Below are 23770 nucleotides of genomic sequence, written 5' to 3' on the forward strand. Positions count from 1 at the left end.
AGAATGGTAAACTATTGACTCATTATATCATTCGTTAACGTATTATAAAATAATAATATTACTGTATACGTCTAAACTATTATAGAACATTGTTACATTAAAATTGCAATAACATAAAAATTAGTATTGCTATATTATAGGTATTAGTATTATTATATGTATCGCAGTAGATACTTAAATACATTTTATATATTACATAGGTTGTTTAAAATCAAACACACATTAATATAATAATCAATTGAAACATTTAGTCAGTACGCGGATTTCCTATGTTGTGGTAAGAGAAACTAAGAAAGAGTTTACGAATATTGATGAGCTTTCTCGCGATATGCCTAAACTTTACACAACCAATAACCATCAAAAAAGATAACTGCGAAGTGTGCCTTCAACTGCCTAAAAGGTAGACACATAATGTCTTCATAAGTTTCGCTTCAACGTCGTTAAATATAAAAATATTCAGTATGACGTCGTCGACTTTATAGAACATTCACTGACTAGACTAAAATTGTGGAAAATCAGATAACACAATAATACCAGACGAAGTTCCGAGAGATAAAATGAAAAGTGGGCGTAGTCGATGACGACCGGGTGACATCATCGACGGTAACGGCGTAAAAACAGTGACATTCTTGTGCGCTTCAAACGAAAAAAAATTCTATGACAAAACAGTTGTTGTAACTTGTAAATCAAAAGAATTCGACGTACCTACCTAGACAATATTATATTATATTGACTATTGACAGAAAGATTGCGATGTGCTGTTTGTTTTACGGTCGTTGGTTTTTTTTCTGCACCGATGACGGGCGTCAACAATAAATATTATACATTCTAAATATCAAAATTTCAGTTCCGCAGGTAATAAAATAATTGAAAAAAAAATCGATATTAAAAAAATTTAATTTTTATTGCTGCAGCGGATAAGAGGAACGGATGCATGTGTGTGACGTATCACGTATGTGTGTGCGTTTGCTCATTTGTGTGTGTGCATACGTGTGTTACCGTGCCTGCAAGTGTATTATATGCAATTTTTTTTTTTTATTATTATTATTAATTAAATTGGCTCCCATAGAGATTTCACGTTCATTGACTCCGTCGACGGGTGGTGGCAGCACTTGTACCAAGGTTGTTTTGGGCGGCGCTATTTCTTCGCCGCGCCCCGCCGTCGTCATCCCCGCCACAGCACCAGTAGGCAGTATCTCACTGCGCGAGGTTCCGTCCCGCCGTCCCGGCCTAATCGGCCTGTTCTTGTGGTTACATCTATTATCACCTCAGCAGTGGAGTTCCGATCTGCTTGCGCGATATTGTGGGGATAGGCCAGAGCCGAGAAAATTTAACTCAATTTAAAAAAAAATAACATACCAAGTCACTAAATATACTCGACGCAATAGAGACGCGACTGTTTTTGTGCATCGGTTTGTTAGTGCGCCGTACGTGTTTGGCTCAATGAGCAACCGTAGTAATATGTGAATATAAGGTAAGCTCTGTTGTGTATAGCCCGATACGAGAAAACCACTGCAGTGACAGCTGCATCACAGGATTATTTCGTTCTCCATTCAGATTTGACATCGTTTCGTTTTTTGTTATTTCCGCTTGCAATTTTGAGCGTAAATCTGTTTGATTTTTCCGACTGTTAAATATTACCCAAGTACATTTTTTCATTTTTTTTTCTCGTTGACACAGTGAGCCATGAGTTTTCGGAATCGGCTGTCCCGCGTCGCCAAAAACAACAACGAAACACCATCAAGAAACAAAAATACTTCCAGACACGACTGTTGCAGTGCTACTAAGTTACGAGCAAGTAGTGTTGAGCACGATCGCATTAATGGCAACCACGAAGCACACAGAAATGCTACTTCTGTAGATAGAGTGTTAGGCGTTAACAGAATTCCTAGGTAGTTTGGTTTAATCCGGAACAGTGAAATCGAGTTATAAAACGATCACTAACAATTACAGATTAAACCAATTGACAGGCGATTCGAGTTGTGCAGCCAGTTGTAGAACTCCAAATAGAACTATTACAAAAACCACAATAAATCGTACCAGTCTGAGTTCTCCAAGTACTCCACTAAGAAAGGTTTATGTCTTTTATTTATTTTCTTATTATTATTTCAATATTTTATTTCCATAGGTGTCAGCAAGAGGTAGAGGAGCTGCAACACCATCTCCTCGTTTCAGACGTGAAACAACTGTTCAAAAGAAAACTGTGGATAACAAACCTAATAAGGAATGCCAATCATCATCTGCAGATATGCCGTCCAAACAATCATATCTATTTACCCAGAATTATTATGACACAGGTTCTTGTTCTGTAGAGATAATCGAGGAGTCATGTTCTCCTCAAATTACATTACCAATACCAACAGAAATATTGAATACAAAATCAGCTATACTCAATCGTTCAGATGACGATGAAGAAAAAGCTACTGGAATTTCTCCAGATGGAAGGTAATTTATTTTATTTATTGCATTTTATGAGAAGTTTTTATAATTACTTATTCATTACTTATATAAATATTAGGTTTCTCAAATTTGATGAGGAGCTTGGACATGGTTCTTTTAAAACAGTCTTCCGAGGTTTAGATACTCAAACTGGAGTTGCAGTTGCTTGGTGTGAGCTCCAGGTAAATTAAAAAAAAAATTTTTATTGATTAAATTATTAATTTCATTGTATTATTATTTATAGGAAAATAAGTTAACCAAGACTGAACGCGCTCGGTTTCGAGAAGAAGCTGAAATGCTTAAAGGTTTACAGCATCCTAATATAGTTCGGTTTTATGACTATTGGGAAGTTTCTTTGACAAAACGAAAATATATTGTTCTTGTTACTGAATTAATGACATCAGGAACATTAAAAACATATTTACGTCGTTTCAAAAAGATTAATCCTAAAGTACTAAAATCTTGGTGTCGACAAATCGTAAAAGGATTAAGTTTTTTACATTCTCGAACACCTCCAATTATACACAGAGATCTAAAATGTGATAATATTTTTATTACTGGTACAACTGGATGCGTAAAAATTGGAGATTTAGGACTAGCCACTCTAAAAAATCGATCATTTGCTAAATCTGTGATTGGTAATTTATATCCAGATGGTAGTCATTTTAAGATATTCATTTTAGATTGTACATTTTAGGTACTCCTGAGTTTATGGCTCCAGAAATGTATGAAGAACATTATGATGAGAGTGTTGATGTATACGCCTTTGGAATGTGCATGCTGGAAATGGCTACGTCTGAGTATCCTTATACTGAATGCACTGGACCTGCTCAAATTTATAAAAAAGTTATAAGTGTAAGTCAATACTTTTGTAAAGAAAATGAAGTAATAGATGTATATTATTATTTATTATATATTTTGTATTTATGTAATCTTTATTTTATAAACTTTTAGGGTGTTAAACCTTTAAGTTTTGATAAGATTGAAAATCCAGAAATAAAAGATATAATAGAGTCATGTATAAAATTGAAAAAAGAAGAAAGGTAATTTTAAACATCTTTTAATGTAATAGAATAATATATATTTGATATTATGGAATATACTTTTTTTTATAGACCATCAATCAAAGAATTATTGGCTCATGATTTTTTTACGGAAGACCCAGGAATTAAATTAGAAATGGTTAGTAGAACAGACAGTCGAATTGAATTTCGTTTACGTATTCTTGATCCAAAAAAGCGTTGCAGCAATAAACATAGAGAAAATGAAGCAATTCAATTTGATTTTGATATCAATAATGATAATGCAGATGATGTAGCATCTGAAATGGTATAATATTTCATTTTTTGAATAATTTACAGATATATACTAATATCTATTATTTTGTAGGCAAAATCTGGATTAATTTTGGAGGAAGATAGTAAAACCATTGCTAAAATGTTAACTAATCAAGTTTATAATCTAAATAAAGAACAAAATGACAAAAGAGATGTGCCAATTGACGAAGAACTATATAAGGGTACATATGAATTAATTGTTATACAATAAATTTTGGAATTTGGGTTAGGAATCGTTTTGAAACTACATGGACATTATTTTTATTTAGATGATATAAATTCAGATGTTAGTGGATTGCAGTTTCGACAACCAGAAACTGTTGTTATGTATCAACCTGCTAAATATATTAATCAGGTATACATTTAATATATATATATACATATATTTTATTGTTACTAAATATTAATATACATAAAATATTGTTGATTCAATTTAATTCACATTTTTTTTATTAACCAAAATTGATTTTGATACTTAGTATTTTTATTATAGGACGAAGAAATTAAGTACGATAATACATCAATTCCACCTAAGAATTTACTTAAACCTTCAAGTGAAATTAACGTAACAGAACTTATTAATCAAGACCAATTATTTACACAGACCTCACCATCTAAAAGTCTCCCTCTTCGATCAGTAGATACATTAAGTCAGCAAGATAACTATAGAAAAATATCAAATATATCTAATGCATCTACAGATTCAGCTTATACATCAGATACCAATATGACTTACAAACAACTCTCTGATATGAATCAAGTGCCAAATATGGTAGAAGTTGTACCAGAAAACTATGTATCAAATGGAAATGACAATATTTATCATCAAGATTCTACTGTGTATCAAAATGTCGAACCTGCAATAAATCAAGATGCTTCTACATTTATTCAAAATGCACATTGGAATTATCAAGTTAATACTGTTCAGAATCAATTGCCTCCAACAGCTGATGAAGAGTTACAAAGAAAAATATCTACAGTATCTACTGTTTCAAATTTATCTTCATTATCGTCAGATTCAGTTCAAGGACTTGTCTTACAAGATATTCAGCTTCATGCTATTATACACGAAGAAAATGCATTACAAAATAATCAGAATGTATATGTAAGAAATCAAGAAGGAATAAATGTGAACCAATCTGATAATTTAAATTATTGTAATGCACAGTCTCCATCCAATGAAGCATATTTATCAAGTATACAATCCTACCAAGAAAATCAAGTATGTTCAAATTATAATAATCAAATTATCCTTCCTGAAGAGACCATACAGGTAGAAGAAAAATTGTTGGAACCTACTATTGAATCATCAATTAATGCTGTTGAACCTGATGTTAAACAGAACTTGAGGTAAAAAAATATGTTCTTAATTTAATGTTGAATATCATATATTTGTACTGACGGTGGTACCAATGTCCTCTGAAAATTTCAGACCAAAATATTTATGATAAATTTTTATATAATGGTATACCTAGTATACTTGCCACCTACCACAACTTACTAGAGGTTCATTAACTCTCTTGAATAACTAATTATAAGCAAAGTTTTGAATCTCTCTTGATATGCGGTAGTTAAAAGCTTGGTTTCACCAATTTTAGGTGTCTAGATCGACCTACCCACTTATAAATTACCTATAACATTTATCATAACTGAACCATAAGATCAGCATCTTTGTGTACTGATTTTCGTCGTTAAGATGCTAACTGTAAATTATCAATAATTAATGCTTATAAATTATAAATAATACAATTGATAATTTTATTTTATTAATACTTTATATTTATTTAAAAAACAAAGTAAAACATATAAATTTACAAAAATCATGAATTAATTACTAATTAATAACATTTTCATTTATTGTATTAATTATATGAATGTGATTTTTTTATGCTTACTGCTTTAATTATCTATTATTGGTATTTTAGGGTTGATAATGAAGAATCATCTGTGATAAAAGAGGCTGCAACTAGAAAAAAAAGTAGAACTTCTGGTCCTTCATTAAATCTTTTGGCTGTGTATGATAATCGTCAAGCAGAATGTCAATTAGAAAATAATAAACATAAAACTGTAACATTCAGGTTTAACATTGATGATGTTGTACCTTATGATGTAGCAAACAAATTGGTAAGGACTAAATAGAATGTTTAAAAATCTAAGATAAAAACAAATAAAAATTAATGTTTGGTATACTTTAATTTTAAGGTCACTGAAGATTTGTTAGAAGTATCCCATGTGGATTTAGTGGCTGAAATGATGAAAGACTTGGTGAATAAACTGAAATTGGATATGGAACCTTTATCAAATTGTGTTGATCCGTCTCTATTAAAACAAGAGGTACTAAAATTTGTGATTTGTAATATTTATCTAATCTAACCTAATGTAATGGTGTTATAAAAATAAACTTATTTATTGTACTTACTACATTGGTGCTACTAGCAAACTTCTTTTTGTTATTAATAACTAAGTATTCTATTTTTTTTTTTTTAATTAATATAATCTTTAGACTGAAGGAATTCCAATTACTGGAGACTCAGAAAATGCAATAAATACAAATCAACTCAATGTTACTGTTACTGAACCCATAAAAGAAGTTGAAGAAAAATCAGAGCCAGAGAAAAAAAAACCAGTATGCACTTAAACACTAATAATTTTTTCTTTTACATAAAATCAAATTTTAAAATTTTATTTTATTAACTATAAAACTTATGTCTATTGGTCCTAATCTCAATTATTGTTTACTTAGGCACGAAAAATATCAAGGTTTTTAGTAAGCCCAGTCATTACAGAACAAACATTAGAAGATGTAAGTCTGTTATTTTATTATTGTATTTGTATTTTTTTTTATTATTTTCATTTTTTTATTAGTATAATCTTGATAAGAACATACCAAAACAAAATGAATTACTCAGTCCAGAATCACTTCAAAAAAATATTTTAAATGAAATGATAACACTAGCAAGTACTAATAATCAAAATGTACCAGTTTGTTCTTCAACTACAAATGAAGATACATCAAATCCTGATATGAATACCGGTCTAACGACTGATTCTAAACTACATTCCCAAGTTTCATCTGATATGTATGTATTAAATAAAATTTATCAAAGTGAACAATAAATTAAAATTATTGATTAATTAATCGCAATTATATTTAGAGCATGTCAAAAAGGAGGTTCTCTTACAATATCCGAACTCCAGCAAAAATTAATCCAACTGACAGCTCAGCCATCAGAGTTATCATCTAGTACTCCACCTATTGGTTCTCATCCAAGTACACCACATGGGCATACTGGTTATGAGACATACATGAATAACCTTCAAAAACGTTTAGCTTCCATTTCAATGCCTGCTGGCAACATACTTGTATGTATTAACCAAACTCGTTATTAAATATGTATTTACTGTTTATAATTATATATTATATATTAAAGGGACCGCTCTCGCCTCAAAGTACATTACATGCAATAAGTTCTGCAACATCTAAATTAAAAATACCTATTGCTATTGAAGTCGTTAAACCTATGCAACCAGTAGCCATTGGAGTTGATGAAGTACATATTGGTGATGAAGTTGGGCCAATTGTTGTGCATGCAGTTCAAGCTCAGTCAATTTTGACGGGTAATGAAACACTTCAACGTGTGATAGTACCAGAGGAAAATAAAGATCAACAAACTATGGTTGTACAACCATTACCGGGTCATGTCATTATGGTTCATTCAAGATTTATACAAAACCAAGATCCGTCTGTTCAAGTATTAAAGCACTTTGTTATACCCTTAGCTTAATTTTTTAACCACATTACTAATTAAATTGTTAACCTTTTATTTATTAGGAATTTGAAAATAATTCAAATAGTCATAAAGAAGATTCTAAAGAAAGAAAAATTAGTCGTACTCAGTCAGTTGATTTGCATAGCTTAGAAAAGGTAATGTTTAAAAGTAATAGTTAAATAAAAATAAAAATGTATGGGAATAAATTAGTATTATTATTTATTTGTGTAGATATCAAAGTATTAATAATTTTTTTTACATCACACGTTTTATAAAAGACACATAAAGTATATTATATTATATCAAAAAATGGATGACTAGGTTTGTTTAATAAGTAACAGGGCAAGAGTACATAGTCTAAATTGATCAGTTATAAATATATAAGAATGTAAACTAAGATAATTCTGTGACCTTTGGTTTTAGTATGATAGAAATTAATTACCATATAATATTAATGTTATGATAACGTGTAAGGTAATATTAACAAATAAAATAAACAATAAAACATAATGTCATATTATATTCAAAAGTTTCATGACAATATTTTCTTGAATATTTAAATTTTTCTGCAGTTTGAATGAGACACAAGAAGGAACTTTAGTGGATTGATTTTTACTGATGTAGCATTGAGTCCTATCACATCAAATAGAAAAGTGATGACTTATTGTAGTTTTTTTTGTCTGATTGATGCTTGTAGCAGGTTTCTTAGGTTCCTTCTCATTTTGTATAGATTAAAGTAAATCTATCACGATAAATCCATTATCAAAATATTTTATGAATAATTTGTTGATTATTTGTTTTAGAAATTGTCTAGTATCCATAGCAATACATACAAAAAATATTCCTCAAATGCAGTCAATTTCCATACATTACCCTCATCAACCGATCAACATGTGACACAATCTGTAGAAACAGATGTCCCTTGTGATAATTACCAATCAGTTTCACACTCTGTATGTTAAAAATATTTAACCATAATATTCCATCATAAAACATAAATTTCTACATTAATTATAATTATCATAATCTGTATATTTATTGATTTTTATATATTTTTTTTTTAGAATGAAGAAACTAAAGAGCAGAAAGATTTAAACATAGATTTTAAACCTTCTAATTCAATTGAAATATCACAAGCTACTCAATTAAATGTATCTTCTTTTGATTTTCAAAATTTATTACAAAGGTAAAGTTTAATAAATTAAAATAATTTATTATTTATTTTTTGAGTTGTTATGTATATTTGGATTTTAGGCAATATTTTGAATTAGAGAATTTACGTAAACGACATGTAGAAGAACTAAAAAGTTGTATGCAAATGTTAAAATCAGAAAGTTTGCAACCAACTATACTATATGAAGCTTTATCACCACTTTCTAGTTCTAGTGAGTATACATTTTAAGCATTTTTAAACATAAATATTATTATATTAACATTTTTTATCATTTAAGGTAAAAAAATACCTAATGAAACTAGTGGAAATTCCAGATCAGCCTCACCAACATCAGATAATGGAGTGATGAAGTTTACGCCAACTGGTTTATACTTTTTACCAGAGTCTGTTAAGCTTTTATCACCTTCCTTAGCCGAATCCCAACACCACGGCTCTAATCATTAGTCAACAACAAAAAAAATAATAATAATCTCTTAAGCGTACTTTTAACATTTCGTTATTCCTTATTTTTTTTCACTATACACAACGTTCATCTAAAACGCTTATAATTAAATTGTTATTTTATTTTGTATAAGTTCCTTAGAAAATTGTATTCATCAAATATATTATTTAATTATTCAATTTATAAATACATATAACTACTAATATGTTGTATTTGCACATTTATCCAAATGATTGCATAATATAACATATTTGAGTGTTACACTCAGACCAATACTAACATCTTTATTCTAATAATATTATTTATTAACAATCCATCGTTTTATGTTTAAAACATAATTTAGTGAAATTTGTTGCGATATTTAATCAATTTTTTTTTTATGATTATTAGTTTTTCATTAAATGTTATAATTGTATAGGTTACAACTTACAGATTGATTGTAATTCGCATAGTCTAGTCTAATTAAAGTGATTTTGTAAATCATAAGTCATAACTCTTAAGGTTAAAAATACAACCTGAACTATTAGAAAAATACTAGTGTATACATTTTTAATAAATTTATATAATTGTAATTTATAAAAATTCAGAATAATCTATGATGCCTATTGAGATACCTCAAATATGTCATGTTAAAAAATTGTCTTACCAATCTTATTTTTCCAATATTAAAAGTATCAGAATAAATAATTCATTTTTTTTATTAGTCAAATTAGAATGACTGCAAAATCTTGGTTATTAATTTTTTCCAAAAAAATGAACTGATAATTTTTAAATTAAAATTTGGCTATTTAAAATTATTTTTTTCTTCTAATGAATGTATCAATGTTTTAACCTTTAACCCTTCATAACAATTAACAAGTTTGAAACCATTGAATTGACAGATACACACATGTGAAACATTATTTTTATTGGTTTTATTTATTTTTTTTTTAATTGTATGTGTTGGTACAGTCAGATCATAGTGTGTTTGAAACAAGATACATTGAAATTTGAAATATTCAATATAATATTTGTTAATTAATTAAATTAAATTAAAATTTTCCATATTTTAAACAAAACAAAAAAAACTTTAACTGACATATTATTATTATATCTAATTTTTCAGACTGGTCACAAACTCACTGGATTATATATACATTATATTATACATTGTATTATTTACCACCGTAACATTACATATTTTTTTTACATTTTGTTTTGTATTTGTACTGGTAATTGATGACAGTATCACTACATTAGTTATTACTTATTCAGTAATTACTAATTAGTATTATTATAATAGGTTTTAAAGTTTAAATATATTCTGAACCCTATGTTTCATTTAATCTGTGATTACCTAGCTGATTCTTATGATTTATAATCATATTGTTCAAAATAACATTAAATACTTACCTACTTAATGGGTATTTTTTATTTTTCAAATATATTTACAATCTATAAATACACAATATATTATACATCAATAAACAATAATAGAATTATAAAGTACAGAAAATTTAGAACATTGAGCATGAAACACATAAAAAGGAGACCGTTCAGAAAAAAACTCAGGTTAGAATTAATGTTAGGCTTATAGCTTAGATTTTTTTCATATTCAATTTTAAAATGTCTCCAGCACAGGTTTTTGAAGTTAATAGGACATTATTTTGTCGCAATATAAAAGGGAAAACTTTTTTTATATAAGGGTTAGAGTGTTTAATTTTAAATGAATTTTTTTTGCGGTGGCAAATTAATCTATTAATTTTATTTAAAATTATTATAGGACACCTATGATATGTTTTATTAATGATCGATCGGAAGGATTAAATGGGGTAATATTCACGAGTAGCAGTTTGCTGGGACTCAAATTTGTTACCCCGATTTAAGAAAACCGTGCTAGTATAAAGAATACAAATTTGCAATGTCATTACTAAACTCGATAGTTCAATTATTACTTTGGTCATTATTTATTACTAATAAAAAAAAAATTTGTTTGGTAAATACTATTTACTAAATAGTAAAATAATTAATAAGTGTATTACGTTTTACTGCTTTGAGTGTAAAGTATAACAAAGTTTTAATGTAGTTTGTTCTATGAGGCATAAATGGTATAATATATATTTAATCGTGACGTACAGTGTTTTTCGGGTACAATAAAATTATAATTATTATTATCAGTCCAACTATCTTATCATTTTTTCAATTTACGGTTGATAAGAGATATTTTGATTTGTATTTAGTATTTTGCTTATTTCTATTTTCCACTGTTCTAGTTTAAAATACAAATTCTACTTAGAGTTATGATTTAAGGCTATGGTACTATTAAGGTATTAACCACAAAATAGTTGTAAAAAAGTTAAATTTTAGTTATTAGGTCTGTGGTTAGAGCTTTTAATTGTATATTTTATTTCTTAGATTTTAACTAAAAAAATATTCTAGTACATAATAATAATTTAAATTAAATTATGACAGCCATCAAAACGGTAAAGTATAACTTTAATTATTTTCATAACTTCTTGTCAGCGTACATTAAGACTGAATCCGTAAGGTATGAGTAAGTATGTTTCGGGAAAGTAGTAAAATATTTGTGACGAGTAAATGTAAAAAATAATATATATCATTAAAAGATAATCACTAACCAGTATACTTTTATTTTATTATTTTATCATGAATTTAGGCTGGTTGAAATTCTACTATTTGCAACAATTTTGTGATCCATATTTACACAATATATTTTTGTATTAATATTTTTGAAAAGATAATTGTTTCCTTGCAATTATCTGTTCGTTCATATTAATACACATATATTTATGGCACAAAAGTATACTTTTGAAATAAAGTTCAATATTTTACTGTAATTTAGGTAGTTTGTTTATAATAAATGTATTAATTGAAATTTAAAGTTATGTTATAATATATTAAATTAATTCAAATGCATAAGTATTGTTATTTTATAGTCCTTGATCCTGTTCCTTGAAATGTATGCTGCATATGATAAACTTAATAAATTTGTCATACTTTCATGTTAACTTTAGTATTAACTTATTATCTATTATAGTGTGCTTTTACTGTTTTTTTGTCTTCAGTAAATTGCTATTTGGCTATGTTTATATGCTATTATATTAACGCTTCTAAATATTGTTTTTAATTAATTTTAATAAACTAATCATTATTATTTTAAATTAAGATGATGAAAATTTTAATTATGATATGGACCACCAATCAACTGAAGAAACTGAAGTAACAGAAGATTTAGAAGAAGCTAGTGATGCTGTAAAATCAATAGTACTTGAAAACCGTGAAGAAAATGAGATAACAATTCATGGTGATCAAAGAGTTTGGGTGAAACCTTTGGATGAATTGTTTACAGATCAAATTAAAGAAGAAATATCCGAATGTGAGTACCAAACCATTATAGATGTTAAAGATGAAATAGAAGAAATAGAAGAAATAGAAGAAGAAGAAATCAAAATACAACCACCAATAGTATGTGAGCCAATTCAACCACCTCCACCACCACCACCAGCAATTGACATTCAAGTAAAAAAAATTGCTTTACCAAAACTTAATTTCAAAACAGTGAAAAAACCTAGAGGACGAATGGGTCGTAGACCTAGACCTATACTGCCCATGACCCAACCCATAGCTTCAGCAAGTACTTCACATTTGGAGCAAGCTCAGCATCAGATTATTATGCCTTCTCCTCAAATGCCTGGGATTGCTTATCAAATTTTTCTGGGCGATCATAGTAAAAACTCAAACAACCCTGTTCAGTATACAATGTTACAACCACGACCAGTGTTTTTACAACAAACTTCGACACCTGTTACCACTCCGTCATCAGTGATGATTAGCCAACCTTATCCAGTGACTCGGTCACAGGTTTCAACTCCTAAAATTCCCAAAATTGCTCCCAAAAGCTCTATGGTCAGTCAAACTTATTGTTCATTTTGTTATAAACTTTTTAAGAATGTAAAGGAACATGTTAAAGAGTGTTGGGCAAATCCAGCTAGTAAAAGCTATAAATTCAGAAAAATTGCACCATCTACTCCTTTATGAACAATTTTTTTAAAATGATGTGTAATAATAGTTTTAATAGTTTTTTTTTTATTTTACAATTTATTTATTACTGTATCTATATAGACATTTAAACAAATTTAAAATCTGTATAAATATTTTTAAAATTATATTATTGAATTATCATTAACAATTTTCATTGGTACTACGTATATTTGTATACATTAGAAATAGGTAGTTAATTCTTTTGTGATTTATCTAATAACATTAATTAATTAATTAAATATATATTTTATAAATTAATATTATTAAATAAAATTTGACATGACTCTCTGTTCAAAATTAATATTAATGACAATATATTCTGAAAATCTTATTTGTAGTTATTACTTATTGTCAGCATAATGTCATCTGAAATACACATGACAAATTTCCATTTAATAGTATACCTAACGGCTAACACCCATACCTCAACCCACTAGGGCACTAGAAGTTCATTAACTCCCGTTTAGGTTTAACAACTAATTATAAGCTAATTTTCGAATCTCTTTTGATATGTTGTAGTTCAAAACCTGGTTTTATCAATTTTAGGTGTCTAGACTCGTCCAATTACACATTAAAATTAACTGTAAAATTTGTCACAGTTAAACCACGTGAATACGTGATCGGTGTCCCAGACATTACTTTACTTGTGAATTATGAAAAATAAATTTATCAGTAGGTACCTGATTTTAATATGTTAATCTTTACCCTAAGTTATTATTAATACTATGATCAACCACATAGTTTTATAATTCATTTTTCACTTTCCGTAAGTATTAGCTATTAGGTTTCTTTCCATTGGGAACTGGTTATATTTTTCGAAATTTTTTCGGGAATTATCGATAATATACACTAACACAATTGTTACATATTGTTATATAAATGTATCGGTTTAGAACATGTACAACTAGCTACTAGCTATATATCGCCGGGGAAAGCGAAATACTAATCTATAATCGTATAGAAATTACAATAGGCTAGCCGCTTACCAATCGCTGTTCGGTACCTAGATATGTAAGTGTTTTGTATTTCTCATCAATTTACGAGTACAAATTATGGGACGGTGCGGCGGCTACAGTGGCGATTTTAACGAAGCAGAATAGCAAATTTTGCTGACTGATCACTGCCCATCAATCAAAAACTGATTGGATCTAATAATTCCAGTCATATTTAAGTAGGTATACTTATATACTTTGTACTATTACCATGGTAATAGTATTAAACTATTAACTATTTTGGTTAAAGTACTAAACCACAATTTTAGATGGTTCAAATGCACGTAACTCGGCGCCACTATTACCAGGAATGGTGTGTCATCGACTGTGATAATTACTAAAAACTACATCTTAATCGCATACCCGCATATGCCATATTGACAATCACAATCTATCTATATGCATGTATTTATTTTTAATGTATAGTATAATATCGTCTTTGATTACATAAATTACAAATAATTTACAACAATAATCGAAAGCAGGAACAATAGCGGCTATTTACAACCAAATTATAGTTGTGATAACTTTAACAGATTAAAATTAAAATTTGTGCATACAGAGTGATTTTTTTTATAAATCCACTCATTGTCGACATCACGCGTTAAAAATTTTTGAAATTTTTTTTTTCATCATTTTTAGTGATAAAAAACAGATTTTCTAAAAATATATATTTCATTATATTTACAAGTATGTTAAACTTTGTTTTGTGCAATAACATGCATTTTTAATTTCGTTTTCCTTAGGACTTAAGTAGAATATTATTCTGAGTATTTCGATTCGTAAAAATCAAATTTCGGACTACTGGTTTATTTAAAGTTTTAACTAACAGTGTATTCCATTTAATTCATTAAAACTTTTAATATCTATAGAATCTACAGGAATATTTGTATATAACTGAAAACGAAACGTCCAAAATTTAATTTTTACGTATTTATTTATTTCATAGTTATATTAGTTATATTGATAAACAATAATAAAAATAGAAAAATTTTGTTTTTGGGTTTTTTTTTGTACAAAGTTATGTGAAAGAACTATTTTCAAAAATGTTTTAATAATTTTTTAAATAATAAGCAGATTATAAATTACAATAAAGGAATCGCTTGCAGATACTGGTAAAATGTTCTTAATAACCTACAAATAAGTACACTAATACTCCAAGTATATAATTATAGACATAATAATATAAGGCATTAGCTACATAGTAATAGTATGTATGATTTGTATGTTTTTAGTACAGCAAGAAACTTTTGAGCAATGTAAATTGTCAATACGCATTTTAAATACTTCCAATAGAGGTGTTTAGGAATAGGTAAACTGGTAGAATTACTTTTAAGAATATTTGTATTTTCTTTTCAAATGGGTACTTCGTTATCATTTTTCATAAATAATATTATAAACTATAAACTTTAACGATCGCATACACCGCAGCACATATTGATTGTCACTTCGTTCCAACTTCACATAATATTCATGGTAAATCAGTAGATACTTAATTTCTATAACTTTATAAGTAATTATCCAGACTTTCATTGCTCTATCCATATACATACTTTTTTCATTCATTACTTTAATTTACACAAAAATGTGTCTAAGAATTTAAGAATCAAATATTTACATAAATAATAATAATTAATAATGAATATATAATTTATATCTATTATATACATTTTTAAATTTGTTTATATAATAAATGGTAATGATTATTTTGTATAATCTAATAAGTACCTAATAGATATAAGTGATTGAAACTAAAATAATTAAAAATGATTTAAATTTTTTTCACTCTAAAATATTAAAATATATTTTCTAAAATCTAAATACATTTTTGTATAGCCAGAATATATATTTATAAATACTTAATTAAGTACCTATCTTTTTATAATAATAATATAATGGTTTAATGGTTTAATCATTCAACCATTATATTATTAAATGGCGTAGTCATGGGGAGTGTTACAGGTGCAGTAACACCCTTCCCCCTCTTAGCCATAGTATACTTATGTGTTATGTCTTATCTGCAATTTGTGAGCTTACAATATGGTATTAATAGATAAAAAACAAAAATCCTAAAAATGTTACGGAATCTTAAATCTTTCATTGATTGCAATGAAGAAATATTTTCTACTGTTTATCGACTTTTACAAAGTTGTAATATTTTGCATAGCTATAACTCACTTTAAAACAATATAATATCAACAAAAGCATATGACATTGCCTAGATAATATTCTTAGCTTTAAATTTGTTAATAGATAAATTTACTCTAATATTAAAGCTACACCACAAAATGTGGTCAACTTAACGCAAATGAGACAACACATGCAGGTGTAGTGTCCTCTTTAATTAAATTAAAGATAACATTTTTTTTCTCATAAACCATTATTTATTCACTTGTAAAGTATATGTAAAGTTATTATTTTTGTGTGTATAATGTTGTCAATTAATTTTGAATAACATCCCCGCCCCCTTCATTAAAATTCTTAGCTACGCGCCTGAAGTAAACTTTTATGTAACTGTGGAGGATGAAAATATTTTGATTATAGATATATAGTTTTAGAATGTTTTTGTAGAATTGTATATAATATGAAATATGATATATGACTAATATTTATGAGCGTTATAATAAGTTTTTTAAGTGAAGTGATTTAATATATATGTTTTATCAAGTCATTTTTTAGTCAAATGTTTGATAGTGTAATTCTATATTAATTTTATTAATTTAAATGAATTAAGCAATAGAGCGGCGCGAGATATTTTTATTGAGGGTGGGGAGAGAGATATACCCGAGAAAATTTTTTTCTGGTGGGGCATTTATGTATGACTACTTGATCACCCATTAATTTGTTTATACCATATTTTCATGAAAGTATTATTGTTAACATATTTTTAGATATGATAAGTAATATTTCTAAATAAATAAATAAAAACCTAACCTAGTTTATTATTATCACAAATTTACTAGGTACAGTAAAACTTGAAATTTCCTCCATTTTCTATTATTTGTATGTAACAATACATAATTTTTTATTTTTTAATGTATATATGATTTTAGAAAGCTTACCGTTAGCATTAACTCTATTAAGTATTATATTTGTTTCTCAGTGGCGAGTTTGAGATAATTTTTCAGGGGGGAAATACGAAAATCTCTCAAATTTTAAAATATAAGGAAATTTGAATACAATGGTTTATTATTTTTATTTAGTTAGGGTTTTAGACACTAGTTCAAACTTGTTCAGTTATAATCCAAAATAAATTAAACACAATAAAAAGCACCTTATTTATTGCTCAAAAGTTTAAATTTTAATATAATATAGTTTATAGTCTTAGGTAGTCATATCTATATTTCTTTTTTTCGTGGTAACAAACATCAAACATATCAATTATGACCTCATTTATTTAAATGCCATCGCTGTGTTTATGAATATTTAGTAAAGCCACGTAGTCCTAGTCATAATACTCATAATAATGGAATTTAACTTATAATTACCGCAAAACAGTGAAAGTCTAGGTTCCTCAGGGAGAGAAAATACCCCTATTTCCCCCCTCAAATACACCACTGTTGTTTCTAAATGTGCAAAAAAAGCATAATTAATTTGAATATAATAGTCAAACTTAAAATAATATAACTTAAGTCTAAAAACTCTTTAAAGTAATTAATACAATTTTATATATTAATAATGATATACAATTTCTTTATTTACTTACATATTTTTAACATTAAATTATAGGGGGGGGGCAATATCAAATGTTAGTGGGGCACTTGTCCACCCTGGTACCCATTTTAACGCCGCCTCTGGAAAACATACTTTTAATTTTAATAGCTTACATAGGCTTTAAGATATAATACAAACTTATAGTAAATCTTGGATTACTTATTATAAAGTTATAAGTTATAAGTACTGACTTAATGAAACTTAAAAATTTTTCAAAATATATTTGCACAATTTTTTTAGGCATTTGAAGTAAAAATTTTAACAAAATAAACATTTAAACAAAAATGAACGATTTTAGTTAATTTTTCGTATTAGGGATTTTAAATTTTTATACATAGGTATTTATAGGTATATTCGTATATTAAATTATTAATGATTATATTTTACTATTTTACTATACATAGGAAGCTGCAATGATATAATTTTTAAGAGGACGCCATACTCGCATGTGTTGTCTCTGTCTTACTAACGTACATATGCTTTTAATTATATTATAATTTTAAAGTGAATTACAGCTATGTAAAATTTTACAACTTTAAAATGTTCATAACTCACTTTAAAATGATAATATTATTAAAAGCATATGTCTAGATAATATTCTTACCTTTAAATTTGATCATAGGTAAATTTACTCTAATATTAAAGCTAACATTACAAAATGTATTCTGCTGAACGAAAATTTGTTATGATATACATTAGTAAGACAGAGACAACATGCGAGTATGGAATCCTCTTAAATATTAAAATTAATATTAAATATTATTTCTTGAATATATCAAGTTCTACACGTTACAAGTTGATATTAATGATATTGACTCAAAAGTCAAAAGTTAACAATAACAATAATATAAAATACAAAATATTAGTATTTACTATTATTACAATAATTAATAATGATATAATATAATAAATTATGTGATGTTTTTGGAAAAAAATAAGTTTAACTTACTACCTATTATGTTAGTTTAAATGTTTAATAGTAAAATAAATTACTAATAGCAATGTATATAAGTGTATAAAGTGATAAGAATGATAGGTTATATAATGTATAGGTAACTTTATAAACTAACAAGCAACGTCTCCGTTGAAAATCGTTTTCGTTTTCAATGATTTATCATTAAATTGAAATTTAACACATCCATATTATAGAATGACCTATACTCAATGACGAGGTACAGTCGAGTTAGTCGACACCAACTATACAAACAGCTGAGTATCTAAGTTCCCAGATTTTACGTTTTTAAAGTCATATTTGATGAATAAATTGGTTTATTATAGGATCTAATCAAGACAAGGCGAGAAAACGAGGAATCCCAAGTTGCTTTCAAAATACTTATTACGCAATTGATCAATCAATTAGTATTCAGTAATTCAGTATATTATATGTCAGAATAAAATTACCTATTGTATCTTTTTAGCAAGAAAACAGTTTATTTTAAACACATTCAAGTACTATTTTAAAATGTCCTACTATCGGGTGGCATAATGCGTTTTCTTATTCTATGAGTGGAAATTAATGTACCGTTTTCTTTCCGTCTTTTCGCTTGCGCTAGTGTGTGTGTTTTTTTAACGATCGTTTATCGACCCGTCCGATTAGCGGGCACGCGTGCGCGTAATTTAATATAATCGAACGAAAACTATCGGTAAATAATAAATGTAGGTGTATAAGTATAATACATAAATAAATGATTTGTATTATTTTTTATATATTCAATAGAATATGTAAAAATTGTATAATGGCGTCTAAACTGGACTTGTCGCGATTCCATTTACCTATACGCGTGAATTCGACAATCCCTGGCCTTGGCGGACGCGAATTCCGAAGGCCGACGACATTGGAAAATAGTTATGTAGTGTACACGCGCACGACGATGATTATAATAATAATATGTACAGTTTTGGTTGACGGTCGTGGCGAGAAATGGAGATTAGAGAAGAGTGTGACGATGCCGCACCGGAGCGCTTTTCTGATGGAAACCAAACGTAACGAATCGCGAGAGAAAAACATTTTCATTGCGTGGCGGCGGAGGAGGCCGGAGACCTACATCGGCACACCGAGCGGCAAGCAGAATACCACCGCCGCCGCTGACTTTCATCGTACTTTTCAAACCGTTCGTCGCGGTAAAACAGAATAATGAATATTATAAATCTCTTTACACGCGGTACCATTATTAAAGATCGTTGTCGTTGTGAATATTATTATAAAGTGTGCGAACCGATTATTACCGTACATTTCATTTTAATATTATGTAGTTTGATTTTAAGTTTGCCGTTCTGTCATATAATATCGCCCATATCGGTCATTCGTATTGAACAAGATTTTTGAGGGTATCGATCTCGACTAATCATATTTTATGTCTTATGTGCATCATTTAATAGGCGTCTATCTGTACTCTGTATATGTTATAGGTAAACATAGCTATTTCAACGATGTACCTATTTTAATATTATTTGTATATGTATTTATTTATTTACATTAATTATGTATTTATGTACGGGAAGTACATATATTTACAAACATTTTGCTTTATGATGATAAATCATAATGTATAATATTATATTTATATACCTCATATTATTAATATAATATAAATTGATAAAAGCGCAATAAAAATTCAGCTACCGACGGTATTTGTAATAATATTACGGTCAACACGTTTTCGCGATCGAACCAAAAAAAGTATATATACGAATTTATAATGTACCTAACCTTATCGTGACTGGACAGTTAGGTAGTTGAAATATAATCTTGTACATTTTATGTTTTTTTTCGAATATATATATTTTAACTATTAAAATATAGAGGTTTTTTTGTCGTTATTTAGAATTTATTCATACACAATCGCGCGCGCCATATTATACCGAGTGATTCTTAGCCAACCAGTCTTTCGCATATAATAGTAAAACATTTCACACACGATATTTTACCCAAGTCAATTTTTATTTCTTTTTGAAATATTATTGATCACACATTCGAAATGCTATGCGTGACCTTCAAGGAATCCCCACCCCGAGTGGCTTCATCGTTGTACAGAGCCGTACATGATTTTGATTTAAAATCGAAAACACCCCGGTCACAAAATGTCAAGATGTATTTCAAAACGATAGTAGGTATTGTTTGAATGGACTTTTTAAACGTATCCTAGGAAGAAGTAAGGACTCTAGGTGGTCATTAAAAAGAGATTTATAGTTTTCAGAATATGGTTGTATGAAACGAGTGTGTTTTTCAACGACTTTAATAATACTAATATCATTGTCGGTGGCAATAACTTATAACTATGTACCTACTTACACCACAATATTGATATTGTGATTGTCAGACGGATTCGCAGATTAATTGAAGCGCCCTGTATACGCGCTTTACGCACGAATATCGCATATATACCCGTTCGTAAACCAGTTTTTGGATATTTCGTCGTCGTCGAACCTTTTTTTTTCCATTCCGTCGGCAGCATAACCCTAAACCCATGCCTACTTATCTACCGACTACCTACCTGTATTTTTTTCACGTGTATTTACCTACCACCTACTGTAGTACAAGAGACGATGATGCGCGCGCGTTATTGTGTGAACGTTGAACATTTGGATCGCCAGTTCCAAAAACCATCATTGGGAACAGTGGATGAACACAGTCGTTGTATTAAGTATAATAGCGAGGTTACCACGTGTGTGTCGCTTTTGGACAAGGGTTCAAAACGGGCTCGGCACAATGAATAGCAGCAGGTATAGCCGTATAGGTTATATTCGATGGCGCGGGGTCGACGAGATTTATTGCCAAATATTATTATTATTATTATTAACATTATATTCGTGTGGTTGGTTCGAAAAGAAATTTGTGCGCAAACGTTGTATAAAATAATATTTAGTATTCCAATAGTCCGTGTTTCGTCCATTGCATCGACATACGAGAAACCACAACACCGAATGTTTGTAATAAATAATAATATTTACTGTTAATATTGTTAATAATATTTATATATTGAACGATATCAATTAATTCGTAAGTTGAATTAGTAAAAAAAAATTAATCCAAGGAAACACAAATGTACTTAAGTTTGTTAAGATTTAATGACTTCAGGGTCAAAATTTCAATGAAAAACTGGGGCTTTTAAAGTCCTCTATCAATCAAACCACCCGAATTTTTTTTATTAAATTCACAAGGGTAAAAAAGAACAATAATTAATTTAAAATTAATTTTATCTTCTTTGTTTATTCGTACATAAATCTGAAGAGAGTTAAAGGGTCTAATCTTCTCTTATTCCGACCGTCATAAAAACAAGTTATTCTAAATGTATAATTCGACAATAATTATTTCGTGATCCATCTTTGATTAAATCAAATGCAATTATAGTTTTATGACTCCATAATATATAATATGACGGTTTCAAGACACATTTTTTTATCGATACGATACCAGTATGGTAGTCTATTCCATATAATAAATTATTATAATTTATAACAAATATAATGTAAAAATAAATACAAATAATATCTTGGATTGAAAGCAGTAATTATTATTAGTTATTGTATAAAATACGCTATACGCACTTTATAATATTAAATATATGAATTTAAATGTTCTCTATTTCACTATTTGTAACGGATAATGATTGGTGGATGATTTTGATCATAGCCGTCAGAATTCTCAAAACATATTTTAATTTTTCGCCAATCTACTCGAGATCGACTTTCACATGTTTTTGATTTTTTAACCTTCTAACTCTTAAAAAGTAGAAACCAAAAAATGATCATACTATTTTAATGTTTAGGAAAAAAAAATTGCGAAATTTGATCTCAAGTAGACTACAACAGTACAACACATAAAAATAAATAAAATATTCGGAGTACACCTATCTCATCTTCACTATAGCGTATTCAGTCTATTGGAAATATACCATATAATATTTAAATCTCTGTATGTTGCGTGTCGTGTGTTAGTCAAAGTTAGAAAATCACAGCTTTCAATCCCTCAGGACTTTAATTATTATTTGTGCTTGTGCACCAGCATTACAGTCAAGGAATCTCGTTTATATCCGATGAACAAATTTCAATCGGTATACGATAGTAATCATACATTAATATAATAATACTTAATAATATCGTTAATTTGTATGATAATTGATCAATAATTATCTCGGGTACTGCCCACTACAGTATGATGTGATGTAGTAAGTAGTTGTCAACGATGGTATTATAATCATTCTCTGTTTCCAGCCTTGCATAACAATGCGCGCGCCCTGTATGCGGACGTAGTAGTCCTAATACTGTGTGGCGAACATTACGTATAATAACGTATTATTTCGTGGGTGTGCAGCCTGTGGTGGTGAACACATTTTTTTCCCTATACGTTTTTGCCTTTTGGGGGCGAAGCGACGGACCATCGTTGTTTTTGGGTCGTCCGCTGTTTTTATCCAATTTCTCGGAATTCGTGTCATGCACACATATGTCGAGTCCGGTGGCGGCAGCAGAAAAACCGAATAAAAACTACGTGAACGTGAACGGATCGCCACCACTGGACAACGATCGATTTTATTGTACATCTTGGTCTCAAATGATAATATAATGGTACATCATACGTGTACGTAACACGTGTTTACCGTTAAAAATGTAATATACGTCGGTTTGTCGTCATGCCATTACACGCGACGTTTCGCCGTAATATAATTTTTTTCATTAAATATTTAAAATATTCGAATTCGGCCGACGAATTGTATAATAATATAATATTATGAATATTATGAATTTATTGACGTTGTGTGTAAAGCGTATATTAATATCCGTAGGCGCCGGGTTGGTTTTTCGGGAATTACTATTACATATCATATTGTGCATAATATTTTAAACAAGACATCATAAACATA

At 28.5% G+C, this 23770-nt stretch overlaps 2 protein-coding genes across 8 annotated transcripts; both read left to right on the forward strand.

Annotated features, from left to right (window-relative positions):
• The first annotated feature begins 672 nt into the window (after positions 1-672).
• Positions 673-9744, forward strand: LOC113561188 (serine/threonine-protein kinase WNK1). 6 transcript variants are annotated; one of them, XM_026967465.1, is made up of 25 exons: positions 1189-1474; positions 1681-1892; positions 1954-2074; positions 2129-2445; positions 2519-2621; positions 2684-3077; positions 3137-3294; positions 3394-3482; positions 3555-3768; positions 3829-3958; positions 4046-4131; positions 4270-4881; positions 4945-5126; positions 5702-5900; positions 5979-6110; positions 6280-6402; positions 6520-6579; positions 6642-6856; positions 6932-7139; positions 7208-7528; positions 7609-7701; positions 8350-8499; positions 8611-8732; positions 8801-8931; positions 8998-9744. In XM_026967465.1, the coding sequence occupies exons 2-25, from the start codon at positions 1687-1689 to the stop codon at positions 9162-9164; spliced, it is 4533 nt and encodes a 1510-aa protein (XP_026823266.1). In that variant the 5' UTR covers positions 1189-1474; positions 1681-1686; the 3' UTR covers positions 9165-9744. The 6 variants fall into 6 exon arrangements, with proteins under 6 accessions (XP_026823265.1, XP_026823268.1, XP_026823266.1 ...); XM_026967464.1 differs by lacking the exon at positions 1189-1474 and adding an exon at positions 673-855 and having other exon boundaries at positions 4270-5126; XM_026967462.1 differs by having other exon boundaries at positions 1191-1474; positions 4270-5126.
• Positions 9745-11382: 1638 nt separating this feature from the next.
• LOC113548495 lies at positions 11383-13308 on the forward strand. 2 transcript variants are annotated; one of them, XM_026949398.1, is made up of 2 exons: positions 11383-11468; positions 12329-13307. In XM_026949398.1, the coding sequence occupies exon 2, from the start codon at positions 12352-12354 to the stop codon at positions 13198-13200; it is 849 nt and encodes a 282-aa protein (XP_026805199.1). In that variant the 5' UTR covers positions 11383-11468; positions 12329-12351; the 3' UTR covers positions 13201-13307. The 2 variants fall into 2 exon arrangements, with proteins under 2 accessions (XP_026805199.1, XP_026805198.1); XM_026949397.1 differs by having other exon boundaries at positions 11402-11695; positions 12329-13308.
• The last annotated feature ends 10462 nt before the right edge of the window (positions 13309-23770 follow it).

The sequence above is a fragment of the Rhopalosiphum maidis genome, chromosome 1 (genome assembly GCF_003676215.2).
Source record: "Rhopalosiphum maidis isolate BTI-1 chromosome 1, ASM367621v3, whole genome shotgun sequence".
NCBI lineage: Eukaryota > Metazoa > Arthropoda > Insecta > Hemiptera > Aphididae > Rhopalosiphum > Rhopalosiphum maidis.

What these genes read in the sequence shown, in the direction of transcription:
- LOC113561188 (XM_026967464.1), top strand. Translation starts at nt 1,687, where the DNA reads ATGAGTTTTCGGAATCGGCTGTCCCGCGTCGCCAAAAACAACAACGAA. An exon ending in GGCGTTAACAGAATTCCTAG is followed by an intron (nt 1,893 to 1,953) that starts GTAGTTTGGTTT and finishes TAACAATTACAG; the next exon opens with ATTAAACCAATTGACAGGCG. An exon ending in TTGCTTGGTGTGAGCTCCAG is followed by an intron (nt 2,622 to 2,683) that starts GTAAATTAAAAA and finishes TATTATTTATAG; the next exon opens with GAAAATAAGTTAACCAAGAC.